General features: G+C 41.8%; 1 protein-coding gene across 3 annotated transcripts in view; it reads left to right on the top strand.

Annotated features, from left to right (window-relative positions):
• Window positions 1-24763, top strand: part of LOC132377996 (transforming protein RhoA) — a 123947-nt gene that overhangs the window by 40423 nt on the left and 58761 nt on the right. Inside the window, exon 2 of one of the 3 annotated variants that reach the window (XM_059944567.1) lies at window positions 10080-10211. The exons of the other annotated variants lie outside the window; for them this stretch is intronic. Coding sequence (XP_059800550.1) covers window position 10211 — 1 coding nt within the window. The 5' untranslated portion in view covers window positions 10080-10210. The remainder of the gene's footprint in view (window positions 1-10079; window positions 10212-24763) is intronic. 3 annotated transcript variants of the gene reach the window in all.

Genomic DNA, 24763 nt, shown 5'->3' with positions numbered 1-24763 from the left:
CAAAATTCCATAAAAGTGGCATCACAGGTAGATAGGGTAGTAAAGAGAGCTTTTGGTACATTGGCCTTTATAAATCAAAGTATTGAGTATAAGAGTTGGAATGTTATGGTGAGGTCGTATAAGGCATTGGTGAGGCCGAATTTGGAGTATTGTGTTCAGCTTTGGTCAGCGAATTACAGGAAGGATATTAATAAGGTTGAAAGAGTGCAGAGAAGGTTTACAAGGATGTTGCCAGGACTTGAGAAACTGAGTTACTGAAAAATGTTGAATAGGTTAGGACTTTATTCCCTGGAGCGTAGAATAATGAGGGGAGATTTGATAGAGGTATATAAAATTATGATGGGTATAGATAGAGTGAATGCAAGCAGGTTTTTTCCATTGAGGCTAGGGGAGAAAAAAAACAACAGAGGACATGGGTTAGAGGTGAAGGGGGAAAAGTTTAAAGGGAACATGGGGGGGGGGTGCTTCTTCACACAGAGATTGGTGGGAGTGTGGAATGAGCTGCCAGATGAAGTGTAAATACGGGCTCACTTTTAACATTTAAGAAAAGTTTGGAGAGGTACATGGATGAGAGGTGTATGGAGGGATATGGTCCAGGTGCAGGTCAGTGGGACTAGGCAGAAAAATGGTTTGGCACAGCCATGAAGGGCCAAAAGGCCTGTTACTGTGCAGTAATGTTCTATGGTTCTATGTTTCATATGGTTGGCCAATTAAATATTTACGTTAACTAACAGGTGTTCAGGTGTACCTAATAAAGTAGCCACTGAGTGTACATAAACCTGCAGAGACAGAATTTGAATGCGTTGCTCAGTTTAACCTGGTCTTTAAACATAAATTTGAATAGTCTGTGTGGTTTACATGATCTTTTATTGAAGGTGTTGCACTGAATTGTGTTTCTTACTTAAAGCTGTGCTGCACACATAAAATGCTGGAGGAACTCATCATGTCAGACACCATCTATGGAGAGGAATAAATAGTTGATGTTGTGGGCTGAGCTCCAACATCAGGATGTTTTAATGGTCCTGTGTTATCAATCCCACCACCTGTGTGTGATGCTAAGATAATGAAAGTCATAGATAGAGTGGACAGCCAGAAACCTTTCCCAGGGCAGGAATTGTAATTATGAGAGGGCATAATTTTAACATGATTGGGAAGTATGGGGGAAAGGGATGTTAGAGATTAGGTTTTTAGACAGAGAATGGTGGATGCGTGGAACATGCTACCAATTTTATTGGTGGAGACAAATGCATTAGAAACATTTAAGAGACTCTTTAAATGTCATATTTCATTAACAATGAAATAAAATCCATAGAAAGTGATGATATAGGATCAGAAGATGTAGATTCCTTGTGAGTAGAGTTAAGAAACTACATTAAAAAAAACCTGTTGGGAGTTATATACAAGCCTTCAAACAGTAGCCAGGATGTGGGCTACAAATTACAATGGGAGATAGAAGTGCTATTATCTTTTCTCAGTTTTTTGCCCTCTGCTGCGCCTTCCCAGGATGTGGCTTTCCTTTCCAGGACATCAGATATGTCCTCCTTTTTCAAAGAACACAGTTTCCTTTGCTCCACCATTGATGCTGCCCCCATATGCATCTCCTCCATTTCCCAATCATCCACATTTATGCTATTATCCTTACCTACAACCAAATTAACGTCTGCATCCAATACATCATTCTCTGCAACTTCCAGCATCTCTGAAGGAATCCTACTACCAAACAAACCTCCCTCCCCTCTGCTTTCCACAGGGTTTGCTCCTTCTGTGATTCTCTTGTCTTTCCCCATTAATCTCCCTCCCTGCACTTATTCCTGCATGTGGCTAAAGTGCTACACCTGCCTATTCAGCTCCTTTCTCCCTTCCATTTGGGGCCTCAAACAATCCTGCCAGGTGAGGCAACACGTCATCTATGAATCTACTGGGGTTGTTTATAATGCCTAGTGCTCCTAATTTGGCCTCATCTATATTGGTGAGACCCATTGTAAATTGGGGGACCACTTAGTTGAGCACCTCTATTCCACCTGCTTTTTCTTTGAGCACCTCTATTCCATCCGCCAAAAGCGAGACTTCCCAGTGGCCAAACATTTTAATTCCAACTCCCATTCCAACAGGTCAGTCTTCTTGTGCCACGATGAGGCCATCCTCAGGGTGGAGAAGCAACACCTTATGTTTTATCTGGGTAGCCTCCAACCTGATGGCATGAATATCAATTTCTCCTTCCAGTTTAAAAACATTTCTCTCCCTTTCCCCTCTTCTATTGTTCCCACTCTGGTCTCTCACCTCTGCCTGTCACTTCCCCCTGGGTCCCCTCCTCCTTCCTCTTCAACTGTGCAAATTGCAAATGTCACTCCAATCTTCAAAAAGGGAGTGAGGCAGAAGAAAGGAAGTTGTTGGCCAGTTGGTCTTTCCTCAGTGGTTGGGAAGATGTTGAAGTCCATTATTAAGGATGAGATTTTGGGGTACTGGGAGGTACATGGTAAAATAGGCCAAAGTCCTCTTTGTTACCCTGAGAGAAGATCTTGCCTGACAAATCTGTTAGAATTCTTTGAGGAGATAACAAGCAAGATAGACAAATCAGAGTTGGTAGATGTTGTTTACTTGGATTATCAGGTGTTTGACAACTAGGTGCCATATGTGAGGCTGCTTAACAAATGAAAAAAAAATCTGCAGATGGTAGAAATCCAAGCAACACACACAAAATGCAAGAGGAACTCAGTTAGCCAGGCAGCATCTATGGAAGAGAGTATGTTTCGGGCCAAGGACCATTTATTAGTCATGCAGGCTGCTTAACGTATTACAGGAAAGATACTAGAATTTGGCTGATTGGCACAGAGGCAAAGGGTTGGAAGAAAGGGAGCGTAGTCTGGTTAGCTTTCAGTGGCAAATAGTGTTCCACAGGCGTCAGTATTGGGAGCGCATCTTTTCACATTATATGTCAACAATGCAGATGATGGAATTGATGGCTTTGAGGCCAAGTTTGCAGATGATACAAAGATAAGTGGAGGGTCAGGTAGTGTTGAGGAAGCAGGGAGTTGCTAGGAGTTGAACAAATTGGGCGAGTAGGCAAAGAAATGTCAGATAGAATATAGTGTAGGTAAGTACATAGTCATGCACTTTGGTAGAAGGAATAAAGTCATAGTCTATTTTCTAAATGGGGAGGAAATTCAAAAATATGGTCTGTCACAAGATTCACTTGTGAATCTTTATGCAGGATTCCCTGCAGGTTGAGTTGGTGGCAAGGAAGGCAAATGCAATGTTAGTGTTCATTTTGAGAGAACTAGAATATAAGAGCAAGGGTGTGATGCTGAGGCTGTATGAGGCATTGGTCAGACTGTACTTGGAGTATTTTGAGTAGGTTTGGGCCCCTTTTCTGAGAAAAAATGTGCTAGTATTGGAGAGTGTCCAGAAGAGATTCACGAGAATGATTTTGGGAATGAAACTAAAAACGTATGAGGAGCGTTGATGGCTTTGGGCCTGTAGTCACGGAGTTTAAAAGAATGAGGGAGGATCTCATTGAAACCTGCTAAATATTGAAAGGTCTGGATAGATTGGATGTAGAGAGGATGCTTCCTGTAGTGGGGGAGTCTAGGATCAGAGCACACAGCCTTAGAATAGAGGGATGTCCATTTAGAACAGATGAAAAGGAATTTCTTTAGCCAGACAATAGTGAACCTCTCTACATCTATGGAGAGGAATAAGCAGTCAATGTTTCAGACTGAGACTCTTCATCAGTATCAGTTTGTGTTTATTTACCCAATGCATGTTTTCTAGAATAATAACGTTGCTGGATGCTCCACAAAAAGCACACATTTTGAAATATCTCAGTCTGTACTCAATTGATAGTGCTAAATACAGTGCATAATAACAAAAAATACATTGTATTTTTCACTTACTTTCAAGACTGAATTTTGAGGGCGTGTATGTCTATATCAGTGACTGCACTTTTGTGTATTATGAAGTAGGACTTGGGGATGAGCCTTGCACAAGCGCTGCCTCTATTGCATCACAGTTGCTTTTTGACAGGAAAGATCCACAATGAGACTGAAAAAAACAGGAGCACGAGACTATGAAGCTACAATCTGCCCATGGTCCCTCATTTATTTATTTAGAGATACAACATGGAACAGGTCTCTCTGGCCCTCCAAACAGCACTGCCCGGCTGATTTAACCCTAGCCTAATCACAAGACAACTTACAATGACCTACAAGCTGGTACATCTTTGGACAGCTGGAGGAAACCCATGCACTCATAGGAAGAACATCCAAACTTTCCTACAGAAAATGCCAGAATTAAACACCAAACTCCAAGCAGTAATAGTGCCATGCTAACTGCTATGCCACCATGACATGTTAATCAAATGTGAATCAACGTAATATTATTTTGCATGTTTGCTATAAAAGTCGGCTATTTTCTGTGTACTGTACTGTTAAAGAAGCAATTCCTATAATTTTTCCTAATTTTATAGAGAGCTGTTTTCCTGTTGGACTTGGAGACTGTATGCGTTGAAAGATGAGGAAATTAAAGTAGATTTCAGCTGTTTGATTGCCCTAGGCTCAAACTGGAATGCGAATCTCTGAATCAGGTTGTCAAGCATTGCCAGTTTCCTCTGAGTTATTCTGGAAACTAGGTCAGACTGTGAAAGCTGGGATGTCCTGTGAATGCAGATTTGAATCAAACTGAAATATGTTTCAGCAACTTGACCGATATTGTGTATCTCTTGAAACCAAGATGCATCATGGCAAGGTTTTTATCTCATAACCACAAGAAACTTTGCAGATGCTGGAAATCCAAAGAAACATATACAAAATGCTGGGGGAACTCAGCAGGTCAGGCAGCATCTATGGAAATGAACAAACAGTCAACATTTCGGGCCGAGACCCTTCTTCAGTCAAGGAGCCTGAAACATCGATTGTTTGTTCATTTCCGTAGATGCTGCCTGACCTGCTAAGTTCCTCCAGCGTTGTATGCGTGTTGCTAATGATTTCATCTCATTTTGTGTAAAGATACTCAAATTTTAGAGTCTGAATTTTGTATGACTGTTGTTTGTAAAACAGAAGTATCAGTCAAAGAGAAATTATTTTTGGGTTGATTTAGAAAATCTATTTTGAAGGTAGCAATGCAATATGGGTTAGGTGCATACAATGAAAATGTTTCAGCTGGAAGCTAAAAATAATTCTGAGAACACAGCCATGGTGTCAGAAGAGAAGCATTTTTTTAGGCTAGGGAGTCACTTTTTTAACATGAGTGAACATAATGGCCAATGACTGGGTATAGTGCAGCAGTTAGTGTGACGCTCAGGATGCTGGAGGACTGGTGTTCTTTATAAGGAGTTTCTGTATGTTCTCCCTGCAGAATGCGTGCATTTTCTCCAGCTGCTTCGGTTTCCTCCCACAGTCCAAGGGTATATTCATTGTAAGTTGCCCTGTAATTAGGTTAGGGTTAAATCAGGATTGTCAGGGGGTTGCTGGGTGGCGCAGCACAAATGGCCTATTCTGCACAGCATTTCCAAATAAATGTGCACACAACACAATCCATTTTGACAAATATATAAATGAGCAGATAATCGGTGAGTAAAATTAGTTTGGCGTTAAATATTGAGTAAGACTCAAAAGACCATTCCTTTTAGCCTTTGTGTGACAGAATCTTGACCACTTTGTGCTAGTGGGTGGAGCTTTTTATTTAACATCTAACAGTACAGTACTAAAAACGTTTGCAAATGGTACGTAGAATTACTATAGCTGGTTGATGTAGAGGCAAGAATATCCCACTGAGCCGAATTTGCAAACTTCTCGGTGTTTTAAGTATTTTGATGTCGCTTTGTTAATCATCTTCATCGAGGAGTCTGAGATGAAAAGGGTGAGCAGCTTCAAAATCACAGAAAATTTATTGTGGATATTGATGTAGTCATGAAGAAAGCATACCAGCAGCTACATACACTTTATTACGAGTTTGAGTAGATTTGGTATGTCACTAAAGACTTACAAATTTCTACAGATGTACTGTAGAGAACATTGTGACTGATGCATCATTGCCTGTTATGGCTCCATTGCACAAGACAGAGAGAGGCTGTAGAGGTTTGTAGCTTCAGGCAGCCTCATTATCAAGGGCATCTTCAAATGTCAGTGTCTAAAAGGCATCATCCATCATTAAAAATCCTCACCATCCAGGACATGCCCTATTGTCAGGGCATGGGAGGAGGTACAGGAGCCTGAAGACTTGATGTTTTAGGATTAGCTTCTTTCCCTCCACCAGCAGATTTCTGAATGTCCATAAATTCATGAAAACTCTCACTTTTCCTCTTTTACAGATTTTAATTTATTTTTTTTATTGTAACTTGTAGTAATTTCTTTTTTGTCTATCAGGTACATCATTTAAAGTTGTGCAACCTAGCCAAACGTTGTCATGGTTGGTTTATTGATTAAATATAAGAAAATCTAAAGCTGAGAGAATATATAAATAATTAAAGTGCAAGCATAAAAACCCTAAAATAATCAGAACACCCAGCCACCGCGAATATGCAAAAATTAAATGCACATAAAAAAATATTAAAGTACTAATGGTACCTTTTAAGAATAGTCGTACTACTGCAACAAAACAACAAATTTCATGATGTGTGGTGTTGCTCCTCCGACCTGAGAGTGGCCTCACCGTAGCAGTAGAGGAGACTATGGACCAACATTTTGGAACGGAAGTAGAATTAAAATGGATGGCCACAGGGATATCTCGTCTTTTGTGCTGGCTGGAGCTAAGATTCCCAAATGGTCACTGAGCCAGTCACGGGGGTGATGTGAGCAGATGTGATTACAGACACGTGGGTGAGTGTGTGTGTGTGTGTGTGTGTGTGTGTGTGTGTGTGTGTGTGTGTGTGTGTTTAAAAAAAAAATTCCTTATGCATTCCCGTTTCTTTTGTAACTTTTTTGTTTAGTTCTGTCAGATGGTAGTGTTCCCTTCTTGTCATTATGTATGCCTTTCCTTTCTCTCCCTTTTGCTCTGGCTCAGGACAATAGAATGACTCACTGTTCTCATGCTTGTTTGGCTGCCAAGTGAAAACTTAATGCTTTTCTTGAAGTATATCCTCTTCCTGCTTCTGAATAGCTGAAAGTCAAAAGTCAAAGTAAAAGTACACATGCTTGAGATTCATTTAAATGCAGGTATTTATAGGAAAATAAACAATTAAGACTGATAAACAACCAATATGCAAAGTCATTGTGCAAATGCAAAATAAGTTATATTGAGAGCATGAGTTGCAGAGTCTTTGAAAGTGAGTCTGCAGGTTGTGGAGTCATTTATGTCTGGAATTCCACAAAGATAATGTATTGGACTATTTCTCATCTATGATTTGGTGGGGCCATGCTGTCATTTAATCAGTTTTTTTTGCTCAGTGTGTAATATGCTGTTGGACTATAGAGCAGCAGAAGCTCATTAGCAATCAGCAGTAATTGGAGCACATGGTTGTGGAGTATGAAAGATGAAGGATCTTGGATTGAAGTGTTGATTGGTTATTTCCCTCCATAGATGCAGATTTGGTAGCATTTGGAGGAACTCAGCATTTTGTGTGTGCTGCTCTACATTTCTATCATTTGCAGAATCTCATGTGCTTGAGAGAATTAGAATTGGGGAATTTCAACTTATTTATTTTGAGGTACAGAGCAGAATAGGCCATTTTGGCCCCGCAAGCAAACTGCAACTTAACCCCAACCTAATCACTGGACAATTTGTAATGACAATTTAACTTGCTAACCAGTACATCTTTGGATCGTGGGAGGAAACTGGACCATCTGGGGAAAACCCATGCTTTCCACGGGGAGGACATACTGAGACTCCTTGCAGAGGGTGTCAGGGTTGAACATTGAATTCCGATGCCCCAATCTGTAATTACGTGAATTTCCAGCATCTGCAGAATCTCTTGTGTTTAAGAGAATTATGCATCAAACTGGTGTTTAAGAGAATTAAGCATCAAACTTTTCAACTTTTAGCTCTTGTAGTGTTTGTGCTGACAAGGAAAACAGAAGGTGGATAAATTAGGGGTGGCACGTAGTGTAGCTGTTAGTGCAGCACTTTACAGCTCCAGCTGTAAGATTGGGGTCTGCAAGGAGTTAGTTTGTTCTCCCTGTGATGCATGTGTTTCCTTTGGGTGCTCCCATGTTCTAAAGACATATAGTTAAGGTTAGTGAATTGAGGGCAAGCTCTGTTGATGCTGGAAGCATGGCGACACCTGCAGGCTGCCCAGCACTTTCTCACTGATTTAATTTGATGCAAAACGTTGCATTTCGCTGTATGTTTCAATGTATATGAGACAATAAAGCTAATCTGAAGTTTTTAAAAAACTATCACCAGGTTTATTTCTGTTTATATGCGGACAAAATGCAGCTCTGCCACAATCGCCATTCTTAATGCAAACAAAACGCTAAGGTACTCCAGTAATGTTTCTGTTGATACACGCATGGATGTAACTGGCCAAGTGGGAGGACTTGATAGCCTTGTAACAGTGCCAGAGCAAGCAGTCAGGCGAGGAAGTAATATGAGGAAAATGGAAGAGTTTGGTTTTTACTGTGTTATAGAGCATGGATGTGCTTTATAGATTGGATCCACTCACCGTGTACTGAGAGTAATCATTACATCGGCTTTACAGATTGGATCCACATTGTATACGGAGAGGAATCATTGTTTCATCTTCCAAAATAGTAACAAAATGGTTCAATAAGAATAATGCCGATCAGTGAATAAGCACAGAAATTGTGCTCTGTTTTGGAGGAAATAAAACCACTAATAAATGCTATGTATTATGAATTTGCCACATTTCTAGACGGAATACTGGATGTAGTCCAAGATGCAGTTAGTAGTGGAAATGGGAAATATTTGGAGAGAAGAATAATTATTGTGGTTTATTGTGCACCAAAATGCTTTTGCTTGTCATCCAGTCAGATCATAAAATATGGAAGCAGAATTAGGTCATTTAGCCCAATTGAGTCCACTGTGCCATTCAATCATGACTGATTTATCTGAACCCAATTCTCCTGCCTTCTTCCCATTACCTTTCACGCCATGATTAATCAAGAACCTATCGACCTCTGCTTTAAATGTACAGTCGGCCCTCCTTATCTGCGAATTCCGCATGCGCGAATTCAACCAACCGCGAATTGTGAAAACCCAGAAGTGCTCTTCCAGCACTTGTTGTTTGAGTATGTACAGACTTTTTTCTCGTCATTATTCCCTAAACAATGCAGTGTAACAACCATTTTACATAGCATTTACATTGTATTAGGTATTATAAGTAATCTAGAGATTATTTAAGGTATATGTGCATGGGCTATCGTGGATCGGGATCGAAAAAATCGGAAGTTCTCTTACTAAGTAAGTCGGAACAGGTACATATGGTATTATTTAGAGTCAGTTAGTCAAACATTTGCCTTAATATATAGTATATATTTTACCTTTCTATGCAGATAAAGCACTTAAGAACGTATGTTTCAGCACTGGGCTCGGGAATGGAAGTTCTCAGGACTCGGGACAGATTGTCCCCGAGCGCACTCTCCACTGTGCCGGGTAGATGTGAAGGATCAAAACCCCAAAACCCAATAATTAAATCACTGCGTTGCTTAGTAATAATTGTAGCTTTCATCAGGGCAGAGTCTTTCTCACTTTATCCTTTAAAATTATTCTGATCGTTGACTGACGTAACCTAACGCTTTTCCAATGACCGAAGGCATTTCACCTCTTTCTGATCGCTTTATTATTTCCACTTTATTTTCAATCGTGTTCGTGATTATTTTCGCAAACAGTAACACTGCGGATTCAGATCTCTAACGCCAGGTCTTAATGTCCACTGCACTGAGACAGGTTAAATAAGGTCTGGGGTTCCGCTGGGTCCTAAGATCCACCGCATTGAGACAGGTTGAATAAGGGACTTGAGCATCCGCGAATTTTGGTATCCGCGAGGGGTCCCGGAACCAATCCCCTGCGGATAAGGAGGCCTGACTGTACTCAATGACTTGGCCTCCACAGCCATCGATGGAAATGCATTCCAAAGATTCACCACCCTCTGGCTAAAAAAATTCCTTCTCATCTCTGTTTTAAAGGGGTGCTTTTGTATTCTGAGGCTACACCTCCTGGTCCTAGACTCTCCGACTATCAGAAACATCTTCTCCACATCAATATTTGATGCCATACCTAACTACATTGAGGTAGTGAAAGACAAACAACGCAGAACAGTAAGTGCAGTGAATGTAAACATACAATACTCATAACAAGGTAGATTAGATTCTGAGGAGTTCATTTTTAGTGTGTGAAAGAGTCTGATAACATTCTGTAATGCTGTAGATGGTCTCCTATTCCTGGCTAGTAGTTTGGGTTCTGTTACAAACTAAATTGAAATGTGTGCAGGTATTCCCCGAGCTACGAATGTCCAACTTACGGAAAACTAGTACTTAAGAACCAAGGAAGGAGAACGCCGTCCGCCATTTTAAGTCAGATCATGACGCTGTCTGCCATTTTATGTCGTTGCTGTTGACACTGTGTTGAGTGTTTAACTTTGTACTTGGCTTAAAATTTTCTTAGTAAGATTCACCCTGACCCCCCCCCATTCTGGTCGGCTGGTGGCGCAGTGAAATCAGTGCCGGGCTGGAGAACGGAGGTTCCCAAGTTTGATTTAGTGACAGACTGCTCCCGTGCCAGGTTGATGTCGATCCAGTGACTCCTGTACCATCCGTGCCGGGCTGATGTCAAGCTTGCAACTCGACCTCGTAAAAAACAACACTGCTACCTCCAGTTTAAATTCCCATGCTGATTACTGACAAACTTGGGTTGTTTTCTCTGGAGCGGTGGAGGCTGAGGGGAGATCTTATGCCTGGAATATAATACATGAGGTGGTGGTAGAGGCAGAAACATTAGAGACTTTTAAGAAACATTTAGTTAGGCCCCTGAATGTGAGAAAATGGAAAGATGTGGAAATTGAGTAGGGAGAAGAGATTAGTCGAGTTAATAGTTTGATTACTAATTTAATTGGTTGAGCACAACATCATGGGCTGAAGGGACTGTTCTTTGATGTTTTATGGAGCAGGTGCACAGATCGCTCACTTCCCTGAGTCAACCCATAATGAGAAAAATCCATTTCTGACCTGGTGATGAAAGGAGAACGGTTGAAGACAGGCTGGAAGGCTGCCATGATGTTGTGGAGCTGGGATCATTGAGCATAAATCTTGTCTAGGGTTGCAGTCACTGCAGTGTTTTTCCTTTTACCCTTTTTGAAGTCAGTTGAAGACAGGCTGCTGTGGAACCATTCTGTATGATTGCAATCATTGCAGCATTTTCCATTTTGCTCTTTTTGCTTGTGTTAATGTCAAGGGCACTCTCTTTATGCTTGCCTCAGAATCATCTCATTGGTTTGTGTCTGGACCCAGACTGTGATCGAGACTAGAATTGGGTGGTCCTGGCAAAATCTGCCTGGGTAGTGTTACAATTTGTAACTCCAAACATACAACTAATTGAAAGAAAATGCAGAACTGGGAGAGGCTTGTGCTTAATTTTATTTTTACTTTAGCGAGATTCACGCATAAGATGTAATAACTTAATAACTTACAATATTAATCAAATATCACTGAAATATTAAATACACAAACTCCTCCTTCCCTGCTTGGGTATAAACTCCAACTCAATATAGAATGTATCTCAACTCAAATATAACATTTGCTCTCTAATTACATTTGTATTACTGTATAATAGAGCTACTGTATAGATGTACACAGGATAGTAAATTTTAAGTTGTTCCATTCAAACTTAAAGATTTAATTGATGTGGAGGATTTCTTACTCTTGTGGGATAATATTTTTCCTGACCAGGCAGGTGATTCAGCTTAGCAGGTGAGACTTGTGACTGTGACAGGTTCTGTGCTTGTAGGAGTTGTGACTCTGGGACTGCAGGAAGTGGTTCTGACATCTCTGTATACCTTTCTTCTGGACACATTGGCATCCTGAACAGTGCATGGCATGCTGTTTGATCTGCTGATCTATTCCAGGCCATCAGACAAAACTTTGAGCCTTTGCTTTCAGTTTGACCACATCCATTTACAGCAGCAGGTGCATAAAAAGGGCCCCGAAGATCTTTAGGGACCCCAGCCACTGCAGCCACAAACTGTTCCAGCTGCTTCTGTCTGGCAAACTGTACCACAATATTAAGGCCAGGAGCAACAGGACATTTTTTTTCACCAGGCCATCAGATTTATCAATACATGTTGATCTGATTGCTTATCTGACTGTGCTTTGTATCTGACTGTACACACATGTATAGAAAACCATAATGTATACAGTCTTAGTCCTTGGGCAATATCCTCCCATATTTCCCTTACTTATGCTTGTACATAGTGATGGAGATGCAACATAAAGAATTTTACTCCTTCATTGCAAGATGGATGTTAGAAATAAAATTGTAATTGTAATTCCTCCAACACTTTAGCTCTCAGTTTGGATCGTACAATTACTTTCAATCCCCACATATGGCAACCCCCACCAAGGGCACTGGCACTGTTTAAAAATGGGGGAACTGGAGTTTGCAGCTCATTCCAACCATTTTACGTGGCCATGTAGACCAGAGACAGTGTGAGGGTTTTTCTGATTTCCCTTTGTATCGTCTCTGCAGTAGTAGGTGATTCTTTCAATTTGCATTGGGGCAAGTATGTCAAGGGGACTATCCTCTTTAGTAAATTTTTCGTGTGTTCCTTTTATTAAGGGTAAACAGCATAATCCATCAGCATTTCCATGTTTAGTTGTCCTCTTGAATTGAATCTTGTAATTGTGTCCTCCAAGAAACAGAACCTATCTTTGCATTCGTGCTGCTGCTGTTAATGGAGCACACTTCTGGATTGAAAGTGGATACCAGTCGTTGATGATCAGTAACAAGGGTAAACTCTCCCATTGAAGTACTGGTTGAAACGTATTGCACTCCAAACCAGATTCAAGGCCCCCTATTGATCTGTGTGTAATTTTTCTCTGTAGCGATAAGGGAATGTGATGCAAAGGCTATGGGACATTTGCTTCCATCACTCATAACATGTCTGCATCCATACCATATGGTGAGGCATGACAGGCAAGCTTCACTGTACAATGCAGGTCATAATGTGTGTGTACAGTGTCTGACATCACCGTTTCCTTTACCTCACACTGCTTTGTCTATTGCCATTTCTTCCCTATCTGTAGTAATGAGCTCAGGGGGTAGAGCACAGTAGCTAGGGTTGGCAGAAACCCAGAAAACAAAGAAACATAGAAAACCTACAGCACAATACAGGCCCTACAGCCCACAAAGTTGTGCCGAACATGTCCCTACCTTAGAAATTACTAGGCTTACCTATAGCCCTCTATTTTACTAAGCTCCATGTACCTATCTAAAAGTCAATTAAAAGACCTTCTTATCATATCCACCTCCACCACTGTTGCCGGCAGCCCATTCCACGCACTCACCACTCTCTGAGTTAAAAACTTAACCCAGACATTTCCTCTGTACCTACACCCCAGCACCTTAAACCTGTGTCCTCTTGTGGCAACCATTTCAGCCCTGGGAAAAAACCTCTGACTATCCACACAATCAATGCCTCTTAAACATGTATCAATGAATAAATGCAAAAGGACCACAACTGTGACACGTTCTTTAGCCTTGGGGCATCCACCGTTTAAATGTTCTCAGCACACTTGTGTAATCTTTGTGTGTCAATGATGGAGCCCCAGTAAGTAATGCTTGGTTGCATCATGCTCTAGGCCCAGAATCTTCTAATTTTTTAACCCCTGTTTTGAGATTTTGGAGATGTTATTTGAATTCTTACTGGTAACAGTGATGTCATCCATGTAACATTGAATGCCTAGGCAACCTTGCAGTACCTGGTCCATAGCTTTCTACCAGAGTGCAATAGTCCACTTTGCTGAAGTGCTTTCCTCCAGAAAGGTTTGCAAAACTATCCTCTATCCCAGGTAGAGGGTATAGATCTACTTTCAGTATTGGGTTGATGGTGACCTTAAAATTAAAATCGCCACAGATCTTGACAAATCCATTCTTCTTGGCTACTGGGAGCACAGGCGTTCCCCATAGGCTCCACTCAACCTTGGAAAGAATTCCTTCAGCTTCCATGCGATCCAGCTCACTGGCTACTTTATCACAGATGGGCTTGCAAAACTTGGGTGTGACACTTTCATTAACCCAATTTTACCCTTGATATATTTGAATTTTTGATAGTCATCCTTGATGAATACTGCTATAGCATCATCTAGTGCCTTTCTTAATTCGCTTTCAGATGGCTTCATTGCAGGGGATGTGGCACGTAAATTGTGGATGGATGTCCAATCAAGTTGTAGTTGTCTCGGCCAATCATGCCCCTGTAATGCTGGCCCTCCTGTTTTTATAACATACAAGCCCTCTGTGCCTTTTGGTTGTTCTGTTTTACTGTTACGAATGTCATTCCCACAGGAATTATTTTTTCTCCAGTATATTTCGTAGTTGAATATCTGCAGTTCAGTATCTTGAAATGCCATTCAAACTTTATGTGAAATGACTGAAATAGCCATTTTAAGTAATTTGCCATTCACTTCTGGTGTAAGCCATATTGCTTGCCTCTTGTTATTTTTCACATTGTAAATCTCAACGCTAGCTAGTCCTGTGTCACTCTCATCACTAGCAGATTTTTCATCAACAACATTCAGATTATTGCTGTTTCTGGTTTGACTTTTTATCTTTTGCTCTTCCCTGTGCAGCCCATTTATTTTTGTTTGCCTGACATGCTCTTTGTATGTTTCCTACTTTGTTGTATTTTGTGCAAGTTTCGTCTTTAAATCTGCATTGGTCTGGTGCATGTGAGCCCCTGCCACAATGGTAATGTGGCGACCCACTTTCTGCGCAGGCAAACTGGCTCACAAATAGCCAGCGTGCGGGGGGAGACTTTGGTAATTCACCTGTGATGTTATTTCCGCCCGGAGAGGGCGGGTGCTAGGGATTAAATGCCGGTGCCTTGAAGTTTGAATAAACTAGTCTTGAAATGACTTACCGATTGCGTGTCATTATTTCAGCGCTGTGTAACACATCGCTATATTGGTGACCCCGACGGTCCAAATGGGATTTGGACCAAAGATGACCGACTCTTCATCTGTTCATGCAGTTTCGCTAAAACTGCCGACTTTTTGGACGCTGCGACCACGTGTGTGGTTTAGCCAAGCAGAAGCCCAGTTCCAGATTCAGCAGATATCTTCCGATTCCAAGTGTTACTATCACGTGGTGAGCGCCCTTGACCAGGAGACGGCCGACCAGGTTGCGGATTTCATACAGTCGCCCCCAGAAGAAGGCAAATATGAAGCATTCAAAGCGCTGCTCATTGGGACCTTTGGCCTCTCACGGCGTGAGCGGGGTGCCCACCTGCTTCACCTGGACGGTTTGGGAGACAGACTGCCGTCAGCATTGATGAACGAGATGCTGGCCCTGGCTAACGGACACAAGCCCTGTCTCATGTTCGAGCAAGCGTTCCTAGAGCAACTGCCCGAGGACATACATCTACTGCTGGCCGATGCAGATTTCAGCAACCCACGGAAGGTGGCGGCCCGGGCAGACATGCTGTGGAAAGCCAAGAGGAAGAGCATGGTGTCCGTCGGTCAGATTACCAGGCCACGCACCCAACAGTGGACCAGACCAGGCCCGGCAGGGGGGCGCACACAACACAGAGACAGGAGTGAGGAGGCCAGTGAACAGTGGTGTTTCTACCACCAGTGGTGGGGCACAAAAGCCCGCCGTTGTCATCCGCCCTGCCAGGGCCAGCTGCCGCTAATGACTATGGCAGCTGGCCACCAGGACAGCCTCTTGTACATCTGGGACAAACAGATGCTTCTTGGTCGACACCGGAGCGGAAATCAGCGTCTTTCCCCCGATGGGGTACGACACCGGCAACAGGAAGCCAGGACCCACCCTAAGGGCCGCAAACGGCAGCATGATACGGACCTATGGCACCCGCACAGTGCAGCTGCAGTTCGACACCAGCTGGTTCACGTGGGACTTCACACTGGCCGCGGTGGCCCAACCACTCCTGGGGGCGGACTTCTTGCGAGCTCACAGCCTGCTGGTCGACTTGCAGGGGAAAAGACTGGTACGTGCTGAGACTTTCCAGACATTTTCCCTGGGTGAAGCCAAGTTGCCGGCCCCACACCTGGACTCCATCACGCTGTCAGACAACAAATTCACCAGAATCCTGGCGGACTTTTCATCGATTCTGGCCCCGCAGTTCACGGCAGCCATGCCCAGACACGGGGTTCAGCACCACATCCCGACCAAGGGACCACCCCTCCACGCCCGCGCATGAAGGCTCCCCCTGGACGAGGGGCCTGGCAAAGGAGGAGTTCAAGAGGATGGAGGAATTGGGGATCGTATGGAGGTCTGACAGCCCATGGGCCTCCCCCTTGCACATGGTGCCCAAAGCAGCTGGGGGTTGGAGACCATGCGGCGACTACTGCAGACTGAACGAGGCTACAACTCCAGACTGCTACCCTGTGCTGCACATACAGGACTTTGCAGCAAACCTGCATGGGGAAGAATATTTTCCAGAGTAGACCTCGTCCAGGGATACCATCAAATCCCAGTGCACCCTGAAGACATCACCAAAACAACAGTTATCTCCCCGTTCCTCTGAATGCCGTTTGGCCTGAAGAATGCCGCACAGACGTTCTAGCGGCTAATGGATGTGGTGGGACGCGACCTGGACTTTGGGTTCATCTATTTGGACGACATCCTTATAGCCAGCGGTTGTTGTCAGGAGCATCTGTCCCACCTCCACCAGCTCTACTCCCGCCTGAGTGATTTCGGCCTCACTATCAACCCGGCCAAATGCCAGTTTGGTCTCGATACCATCGACTTCCTGGGCCACAGGATTACCAAAGATGGGGCAACACCTCTGCCCGCCAAGGTTGACGCGATCCGCGACTTTGCCCAGCCCAGCACGGTCAAAGGCCTACAGGAGTTCATTGGTATGGTGAACTTCTACCACCGTTTCCTCCCCTCAGCAGCCCGTATCATGCGCTCTTTGTACACCCTGATGTCGGGTAAAGGCAAGGACATTACTTGGGACGAGGAGGCCGCGGCCGCTTCCGTTAAAGCCAAGGAAGCCTTGGCAGATGCCACAATGCTGGAGCACCCCAGAACAGACATTCCGACTGCACTCACGGTGGACGCATCCGACACAGTAGTCGGTGAGGTGCTGGAGCAGCACATCGAGGGGCGCTGGCAACCCTTGGTGCTCTTCAGCAAGCACCTACAACCACCCAAACTCAAGTACAGTGCTTTCGACCGGGAGCTGTTGGCACTGTATCTGGCGGTCCGGCATTTCAGGTACTTCTTAGAAGTTCACTGCATTCACGGACCACAAACCGTTGACCTTCGCATTCACGAAGGTGTCCGATCCCTGGTTGGCTCGGTCCTACATCTCCGAGTACACGACGGACATCCAGCATGTCTCGGGAAAGGACAACGTCGTGGCAAACACACTCTCCAGACCAGCTGTCCAGGCCCTGTCCCTGGGGGTGGACTATGCAGCACTGGCGGAGGCGCAGCAGGCAGATGATGAGATGCCCAGCTACAGGACCGCATTTTCGGGTTTGCAGCTGCAGGACTTTCTCATAGGCCTATGTGAGAGGACCTTCCTGTGCGATGTGGCTACCGGCCAATCTCGCCCCATCGTCCCAGCAGCCTGTTTACGACTCCATACAGGGTTTGGCGCACCCATCTATCAGGACAACCGTCCAGCTGGTCTCCAGCGTGGCATGGAGTTCACAAGCAGGGCAGTGAATGGGCCAGAATGTGCACACAGTGCCAAACAGCCGAGGTGCAGCGGCACACTAAAGCCCCGCAGCAGCAGTTCGAACCCAGCCACTGGAGGTTTGACCACGTTCATGTGGATATCGTGGGCCCCTTACCAGTGTCCCGAGGAGTGTGGTACCTCCTAACTATGGTAGACCGGTTCACAAGGTGGCCAGAGGCGGTCCCGCTCACCGATACATTTGCCGATTCCTGCGCCCGAGCACTGATTGCAACCTGGGTAGCACGCTTTGGGGTACTGGCCCACATTACCTCCGACAGAGGCGCCCAGTTCACCTCCAGCCTGTGGTCGGCTGTGGCCAGCCTGTTGGGAACGCAGCTACACCACACTACTGCCTACCAGCAACAGTCGAACGGACTAGTGGAACGCTTCCACCGTCACTTGAAGTTAGCTCTCATGGCCCGTCTGAGAGGACCTAACTTGGTGGATGAGCTTCCCTGGGTCCTGCTTGGAATTCGCACAGCACCCAAAGAGGATCTGCATGCCTCGTCAGCCGAGTTGGTGTACTGCGCACCCCTGGCCTTTCCAGGAGAGTTCATACCAGCCCTAAGGGGGCAAGAGGAAGAACCCGCAGCAGTCCTGGACAGACTACGCGAGAGGCTCGGCAACCTGGCCCCCGTACCGAATTCACAGCACGGACAGACCCCGACCCATGTACCAAATGACCTGCAGAACTGTAAGTTTGTGTTTGTACGAAGGGGCGGACATCGGGCACCACTACAGCGGCCGTACGAGGGGCCGTTCAAGATGATCAACAACAATGGGTCCACATACGTTCTGGACATTGGGGGGAAAGAGGAGATTTTCACGGTGGACCGACTCAAACCAGCCCATGTGGACTTGGCACAGCCTGTCGAGGTTCAGGCACCGCGGCGCAGAGGCAGACCTCCCAAACAGAGGCTGATCCAGACTGTGGTCATTGGGGGGGTGTATCGCTGGTTCGGGGGGGGGGGGTTATGTGGCGACCCACTTTTTGCACAGCCGAACTGGCTGACAAATCGCCAGTGCACGGGGGGAGACTTTGGTAATGCACCTCTGACGTCATTTCCGCCCAGAGAGGGCGGGTGCTAGGGATTAAATGCCAGCGCCGCGAAGTTTGAATAAACTAGTCTTGAAACGACTTACCGACCGCGTGTCGTTATTTCAGCGCTGTGTGTAGCACATCGTTACAGTAACACAATTTGTTTATTTGTTTGACCAGGTATACTTACGTTTGGACGTTGCAATTTTGTTCACGCTCACTCTCATTCATGACTGCAACTCAATTGCATCTGTACTGTTTTCATTGATTTGGCAATTTCAACTGCTCTTTTTAAATGTGAGTTGTGCTTCGGTTAAAAGCCATTTCTGAAAGTTTTCTTGTAAGATTTCACACACTTAAACAAGATTTCAGTGCATCATTAAGACCATCACTAAACTGATAATACTTTGTCAACTTCTTTAATTAACCCACATACGCTGAATTGGATTCCCCTCCCTTTTTGATGTCACTTATGAAACCTAAAGCATTTTGCAGTCATCAAGAGTTTCTGTTTGAAATTTTCCTGCACTAATTGCATGATATCAGCAAAGCTTGTTCCTGCTGGTTTGACTGGTGCAGTCAAACTTCTAAGCAAAAATCGTGGACACATTGGTAATCATTTTCCAATGTTCTATAGATTCAGGAACAGTTCCTGCTGATTGGAGGGTGGCTAATGTTGTCCCACTTTTCAAGAAAGGAGGGAGAGAGAAAACAGGGAATTATAGACCCGTTAGCTTGACGTCAGTGGTGGGAAAGATGCTGGAGTCAATTATAAAAGAGGAAATTACGACACATTTGGAAAGCAGTAGAAGGATCAGTCCGAGTCAGCATGGATTTATGAAGGGAAAATCATGCTTGACTAATCTTCTGGAGTTTTTTGAGGATGTAACTATGAAAATGGATAAGGGAGAGCCAGTGGATGTAGTGTACCTGGACTTCCAGAAAGCTTTTGATTAAGTCCCACATAGGAGATTAGTGGGCAAAATTAGGGCACATGGTATTGGGGGAAGAGTACTGACATGGATTGAAAATTGGCTGGCTGACAGGAAACAAAGAGTAGTGATTAATGGGTCCCTTTCGGAATGGCAGGCTGTGACCAGTGGGGTACCGCAAGGTTCGGTGCTGTGACCGCAGCTGTTTACAATATACATTAATGATTTAGATGAAGGGATTAAAAGTAGCATTAGCAAATTTGCTGATGACACAAAGCTGGGTGGCAGTGTGAAATGTCAGGAGGATGTTATGAGAATGCAGGGAGACTTGGACAGGTTGGGTGAGTGGGCCAATGTATGGTAGATGCAGTTTACTGTGGATAAATGTGAGGTTATCCACTTTGGTGGCAAGAACAGAAGGCAGATTGGGGGTGGAGTTTCAAGATGGCGACGTAAACACCTGCCTTTTAGGCGCTCTTCACTTTTCTAACTATAATCACCCTTTAATCTAATCTTTTCGAATTTAATCAAATGAGTTGATATTTTCGATTGACTTTTTTTTCTTTTAAAACTATATTTGATCTAACTTTGCCGAACTTAAAATGGCTACAAGCAAGAAATCGTCTAAGGAGCCTTTATCTGTTGAAACAATTTCTAATCTTCTGGACACTAAACTTGCAGGTTTGGATAACAAGCTGCAAAGTAAAATGGCAAGTTTGGAAAGTAAAATGGCAAGTTTGGAAAACACGTTTACCACGAAAATGTCTGAACTTGAAGGAGCTGTTAAATCGCTTGATACTAAGTTTCAGTCGCAGGCATCGGTTATTCAGCGGCATGAAGATAAGTTGGCGACTCTTGAAAAATTAATTGTTGAAAAAGTACGTACAATTGAAGTGTTGGATAAGAAGGTACAATCGACTCAAGACTGTAGATCAGTATAAGTTTAAAATTTCTGATCTCGAAAATCGATCTCGCAGACAGAATTTGCGTATTATCGGGTTTTCCGAAAAAGTTGAGTCCGGTGATTTAACTGAATTTTTCTCTAATTTACTATGGGAAATTTTCGGTGATGAAGGTTTGCAAACTAAACCTGTTATTGACCGTGCTCACAGAGTTGCGAGGTTTTCGTCTATGGCTGATAAACCTCGAGCGGTGATTGTTCGCCTTCATTATCCTCGTGAGAAAGAGCTTTTAATTCGATTAGCTCGTAAAAAAGGTATGATTTCCTACAAAAACTTTCAATTTCGAATTGTTGAGGATTATTCTTATGAAGTAATGAAAGCCAGGATCGCTTTTAAACCAGTGATGGCAGAGATTCATTCGATCGGACTTAGACAAGCTTTAATGTATCCAGCGAAGCTTAGAATTGTGCTGCCCGACAACAGTCAACGATTTTTCAACACTCTGGAAGAAGCGAAGAAATTTGTTGAAGAATTTCGATCTTCTACTGCAACTTGAACTATGTGTTATGTGGAAGATTTTTCGGAGAGAGGATATCTTTCTATTTTAAGTTTTAACCTATGAAGTTGGGTTATAACTTTTTATTTTTTGATCTATGGGTCCGGTTTTTTTTTACTAGCATCATTGTTTATAGATGTTCTTTTTAATTTTGATAATATTCTTTTTTTTCTTTCTGTTTTGGTTATATACGTTTATATTTTGCATTAATGATTTATCTTTTTTTTAAGATGTTTATTTTTCCCGTAAGATTCTGTTTTTTACAAGCATTTATCTGTTTGCCTGTACTCAGATATGGGACGAATGTTTTGGATTTTTAGTTTTTTTTAATATATATGTTGTACTGTTTATTATATCCCTTTTTTTAAATGTTATTTTGTCTTTTAACAGATCGCTGAACTCACTTTTGTATTTAGTAATATGGCTTTTTCAAAATGGCGTTTCTTCTTCCCATAAGTCTTTGCTCTTGAAACGTCATCTTGTATTTGAATATGGGATTTTTTTTAAAGGTATATTACACTTTTAAATTTTGACGTTTATACCTTTTTTTTATTAATGATTGTTGTATTATATTTTTTTTTATTCTGATTGATATATTTTTTTTTGCAACTCTATATTTTAATTTGGGTGATATATAGTTTTCTTTTAATCTTTTTTTTATAGAGCTGCCATCTTGAAATGGGGGTAATATTAGTATTAGATTATGCGCCTGCCGCTTGGCTTTTTTTCGAAGGGTGGGGGGAGGGGGTAGGGATCTTTTTTCACGCTTTTGCTTTTTATTTTTTTGCTTTTAGTTTATGGGCCGACTTTAAATTACTAATATTGTTGAGGTGTCATGTTCTCCGGCTGCTCCTGAATCAATTTTCCTCCTTCCTGAATTGTGGGTTATGTGTCTTTTTAACCTTTTATGATACACACAATTAATATTGGTATGATGGATAGATCTGTTAACTTTATCTCCTGGAATACTAATGGTTTAAATCATCCGATTAAACGCAAAAAAATATTTAAAGTATTCCATAGACTGAATGCTAATATTATCTTTGCACAGGAGACCCATATCAGGAGGGAGGATAATCAACGTTTTTTTAGGTTCTGGAAGGGTCAACAATTTCATTCGAATTGTACCGCCAAAATTAGGGGTGTGTCTATTTTTATAGATCCCTCAATATCGTTTACACATCATGAAATTATCTCTGACCCACAGGGTAGATTTTTGTTGATAACTGGTTTACTTTTCCATCGGAAAGTTGTTCTAGTTAATATTTATGCTCCAAACTTTGATTGCCCTGAATTTTTTAGACGTTTATTTACCTCTCTTCCTAATCTAAATGAATATATGTTGATAATGGGTGGAGATTTTAATTGTTGTTTGAATCCTTCGATGGATAGATCTAAACCTATTCGCACTCTTCCGAATAGATCAGCCCTACTTATTAATTCATTTTTGGTTGACTCGGGAATTACAGAAATATGGCGGTTTTTGAACCCTAAAGATAAAGAATTTTCTTTTTTTTCACATGTATATCATAGCTACTCTAGAATTGACTATTTTCTTATTGATCATCGGTTATTAACGGATGTTATTGATTGTAAATATGATTCTATTACTATTTCGGATCATGCACCTTTGAAGTTATCTATTAAGATTTCGGACTATTCCAATAACACCAGATCTTGGAGACTTAACGCTACTTTGCTTCAAGACCCAGAATTTATTACTTATATAAAACAGCAAATTGACTTGTTCTTTTCTACAAACTGTACTGAAGAAATCGACAGAGGAATACTTTGGGACTCTTTTAAGGCTTTTATTCGTGGTCAAATTATCTCATATTCTGTTGGTAAAAGAAAACAAAGATATTTAGATATTGTTTTATTGGTGGATAAAATTAAGGAAATTGATAAGATTTATTCCGTGACTCCTACCAAAGAACTTTATAAGAAGAGAGTTGAGCTTCAAATGGAACATAGTTTACTATTATCTTCTTCAATTGAAAATCAATTAATTAGGACCAGGGCTCAATTTTATATTCATAGTGACCGTACTGGTAAACTGTTAGCTAATCAATTAAAGGCTATCTCGACTAAGCGACAAATTATTAAAATTCGCAAATCAGACGGTAATTTAACTATGATCATAAAGAAATTAATAATACCTTTCAAGATTTTTATAAATCTTTATATCATTCAGAATTTGATGGTGACCAGTCCATGATAGATAATTTTTTTAACAATTTGAATATTCCTAAACTGACTGATGAAGATCATAGTCTGTTAGATGCTCCTATTTCTATAGTGGAAATAGGAGAGGCTATTTCATCAATGAACTCAGGGAAAGCTCCTGGTCCTGATGGTTATATAGTAGAATTTTTTAAAACTTTTTCTTCTTTGCTTTCTCCTTGGTTATGTGAAATTTTTAATGATGCGTTTGCTAAGAAGAGATTACCTCAATCTTTTTATGAAGCTAATATTTCTCTAATTCTTAAAAAAGATAAAGATCCTACTTTATGTACATCTTATCGCCCTATATCATTATTAAATGTAGATTCTAAGATTCTTACAAAAATTTTAGCTATTAGATTAGAAAAAGTACTGTCTCAGATTATTTCAGAAGATCAAACTGGTTTTATGAGGAATCGGTATTCCTTTTTTAATGTTAGAAAATTGATTAATATAATTCATACTTCACCACCCACAATCCCAGAATGTGTTATTTCATTAGATGCTGAAAAAGCTTTTGATAGAGTTGAATGGATATATTTATTTAATACATTGAGAAATTTTAATTTTAGTCCTAATTTTATATCATGGATTAAATTAATATATCATAAACCTGTTGCTTCTGTTTTTACGAATAACCACAGATCCTCTTTTTTTCAATTATCTCGTGGTACGAGACAAGGTTGTCCCTTAAGTCCTTTATTATTTAATATTGCATTAGAACCTTTAGCTATTGCTATTCGTGAATCTCCTAATATTTTTGGTATTACCCGTAATGAGAAGTTATATAAATTATCTCTTTATGCTGATGATTTGCTGTTATATATTTCTGACCCTGATAGGTCTATTCCTGCTATTTTATCCTTGTTGGTTCAATTTGGTACTTTTTCTGGTTATAAACTAAATTTAGATAAGAGTGAATTATTTCCTTTAAATGCACAAACTTTATTGACTGATAGGATACCATTTAAAGTTGTTACTGATAACTTCACTTATCTAGGTATAAAAATTACCAAGAAATATAAAGATTTATTTAGACTGAATTTTTTACCTATGCTTCATCAAATTCATCAACTTACTACAAGATGGTCTCCCTTGTTTTTATCATTAATTGGTCGGATTAATGCTGTCAAAATGATGATTTTACCGAAATTTTTATATTTATTTCAAGCCCTACCAGTTTTTATTCCTAAATCTTTTTTTGATAACATTGATTCAAAAATTTCTTCATTTGTGTGGCAAAATAAAAACCCTAGGTTAAGTAAAAAGCAATTACAAAAATCAAAAAAAGATGGTGGT

This window comes from Hypanus sabinus, chromosome 19 (assembly GCF_030144855.1).
Source record: "Hypanus sabinus isolate sHypSab1 chromosome 19, sHypSab1.hap1, whole genome shotgun sequence".
NCBI classification, from domain to species: domain Eukaryota; kingdom Metazoa; phylum Chordata; class Chondrichthyes; order Myliobatiformes; family Dasyatidae; genus Hypanus; species Hypanus sabinus.
The sequence above is the reverse complement of the archived record's forward strand: the minus strand, read 5'-3'. Positions and strand labels throughout refer to the sequence as shown.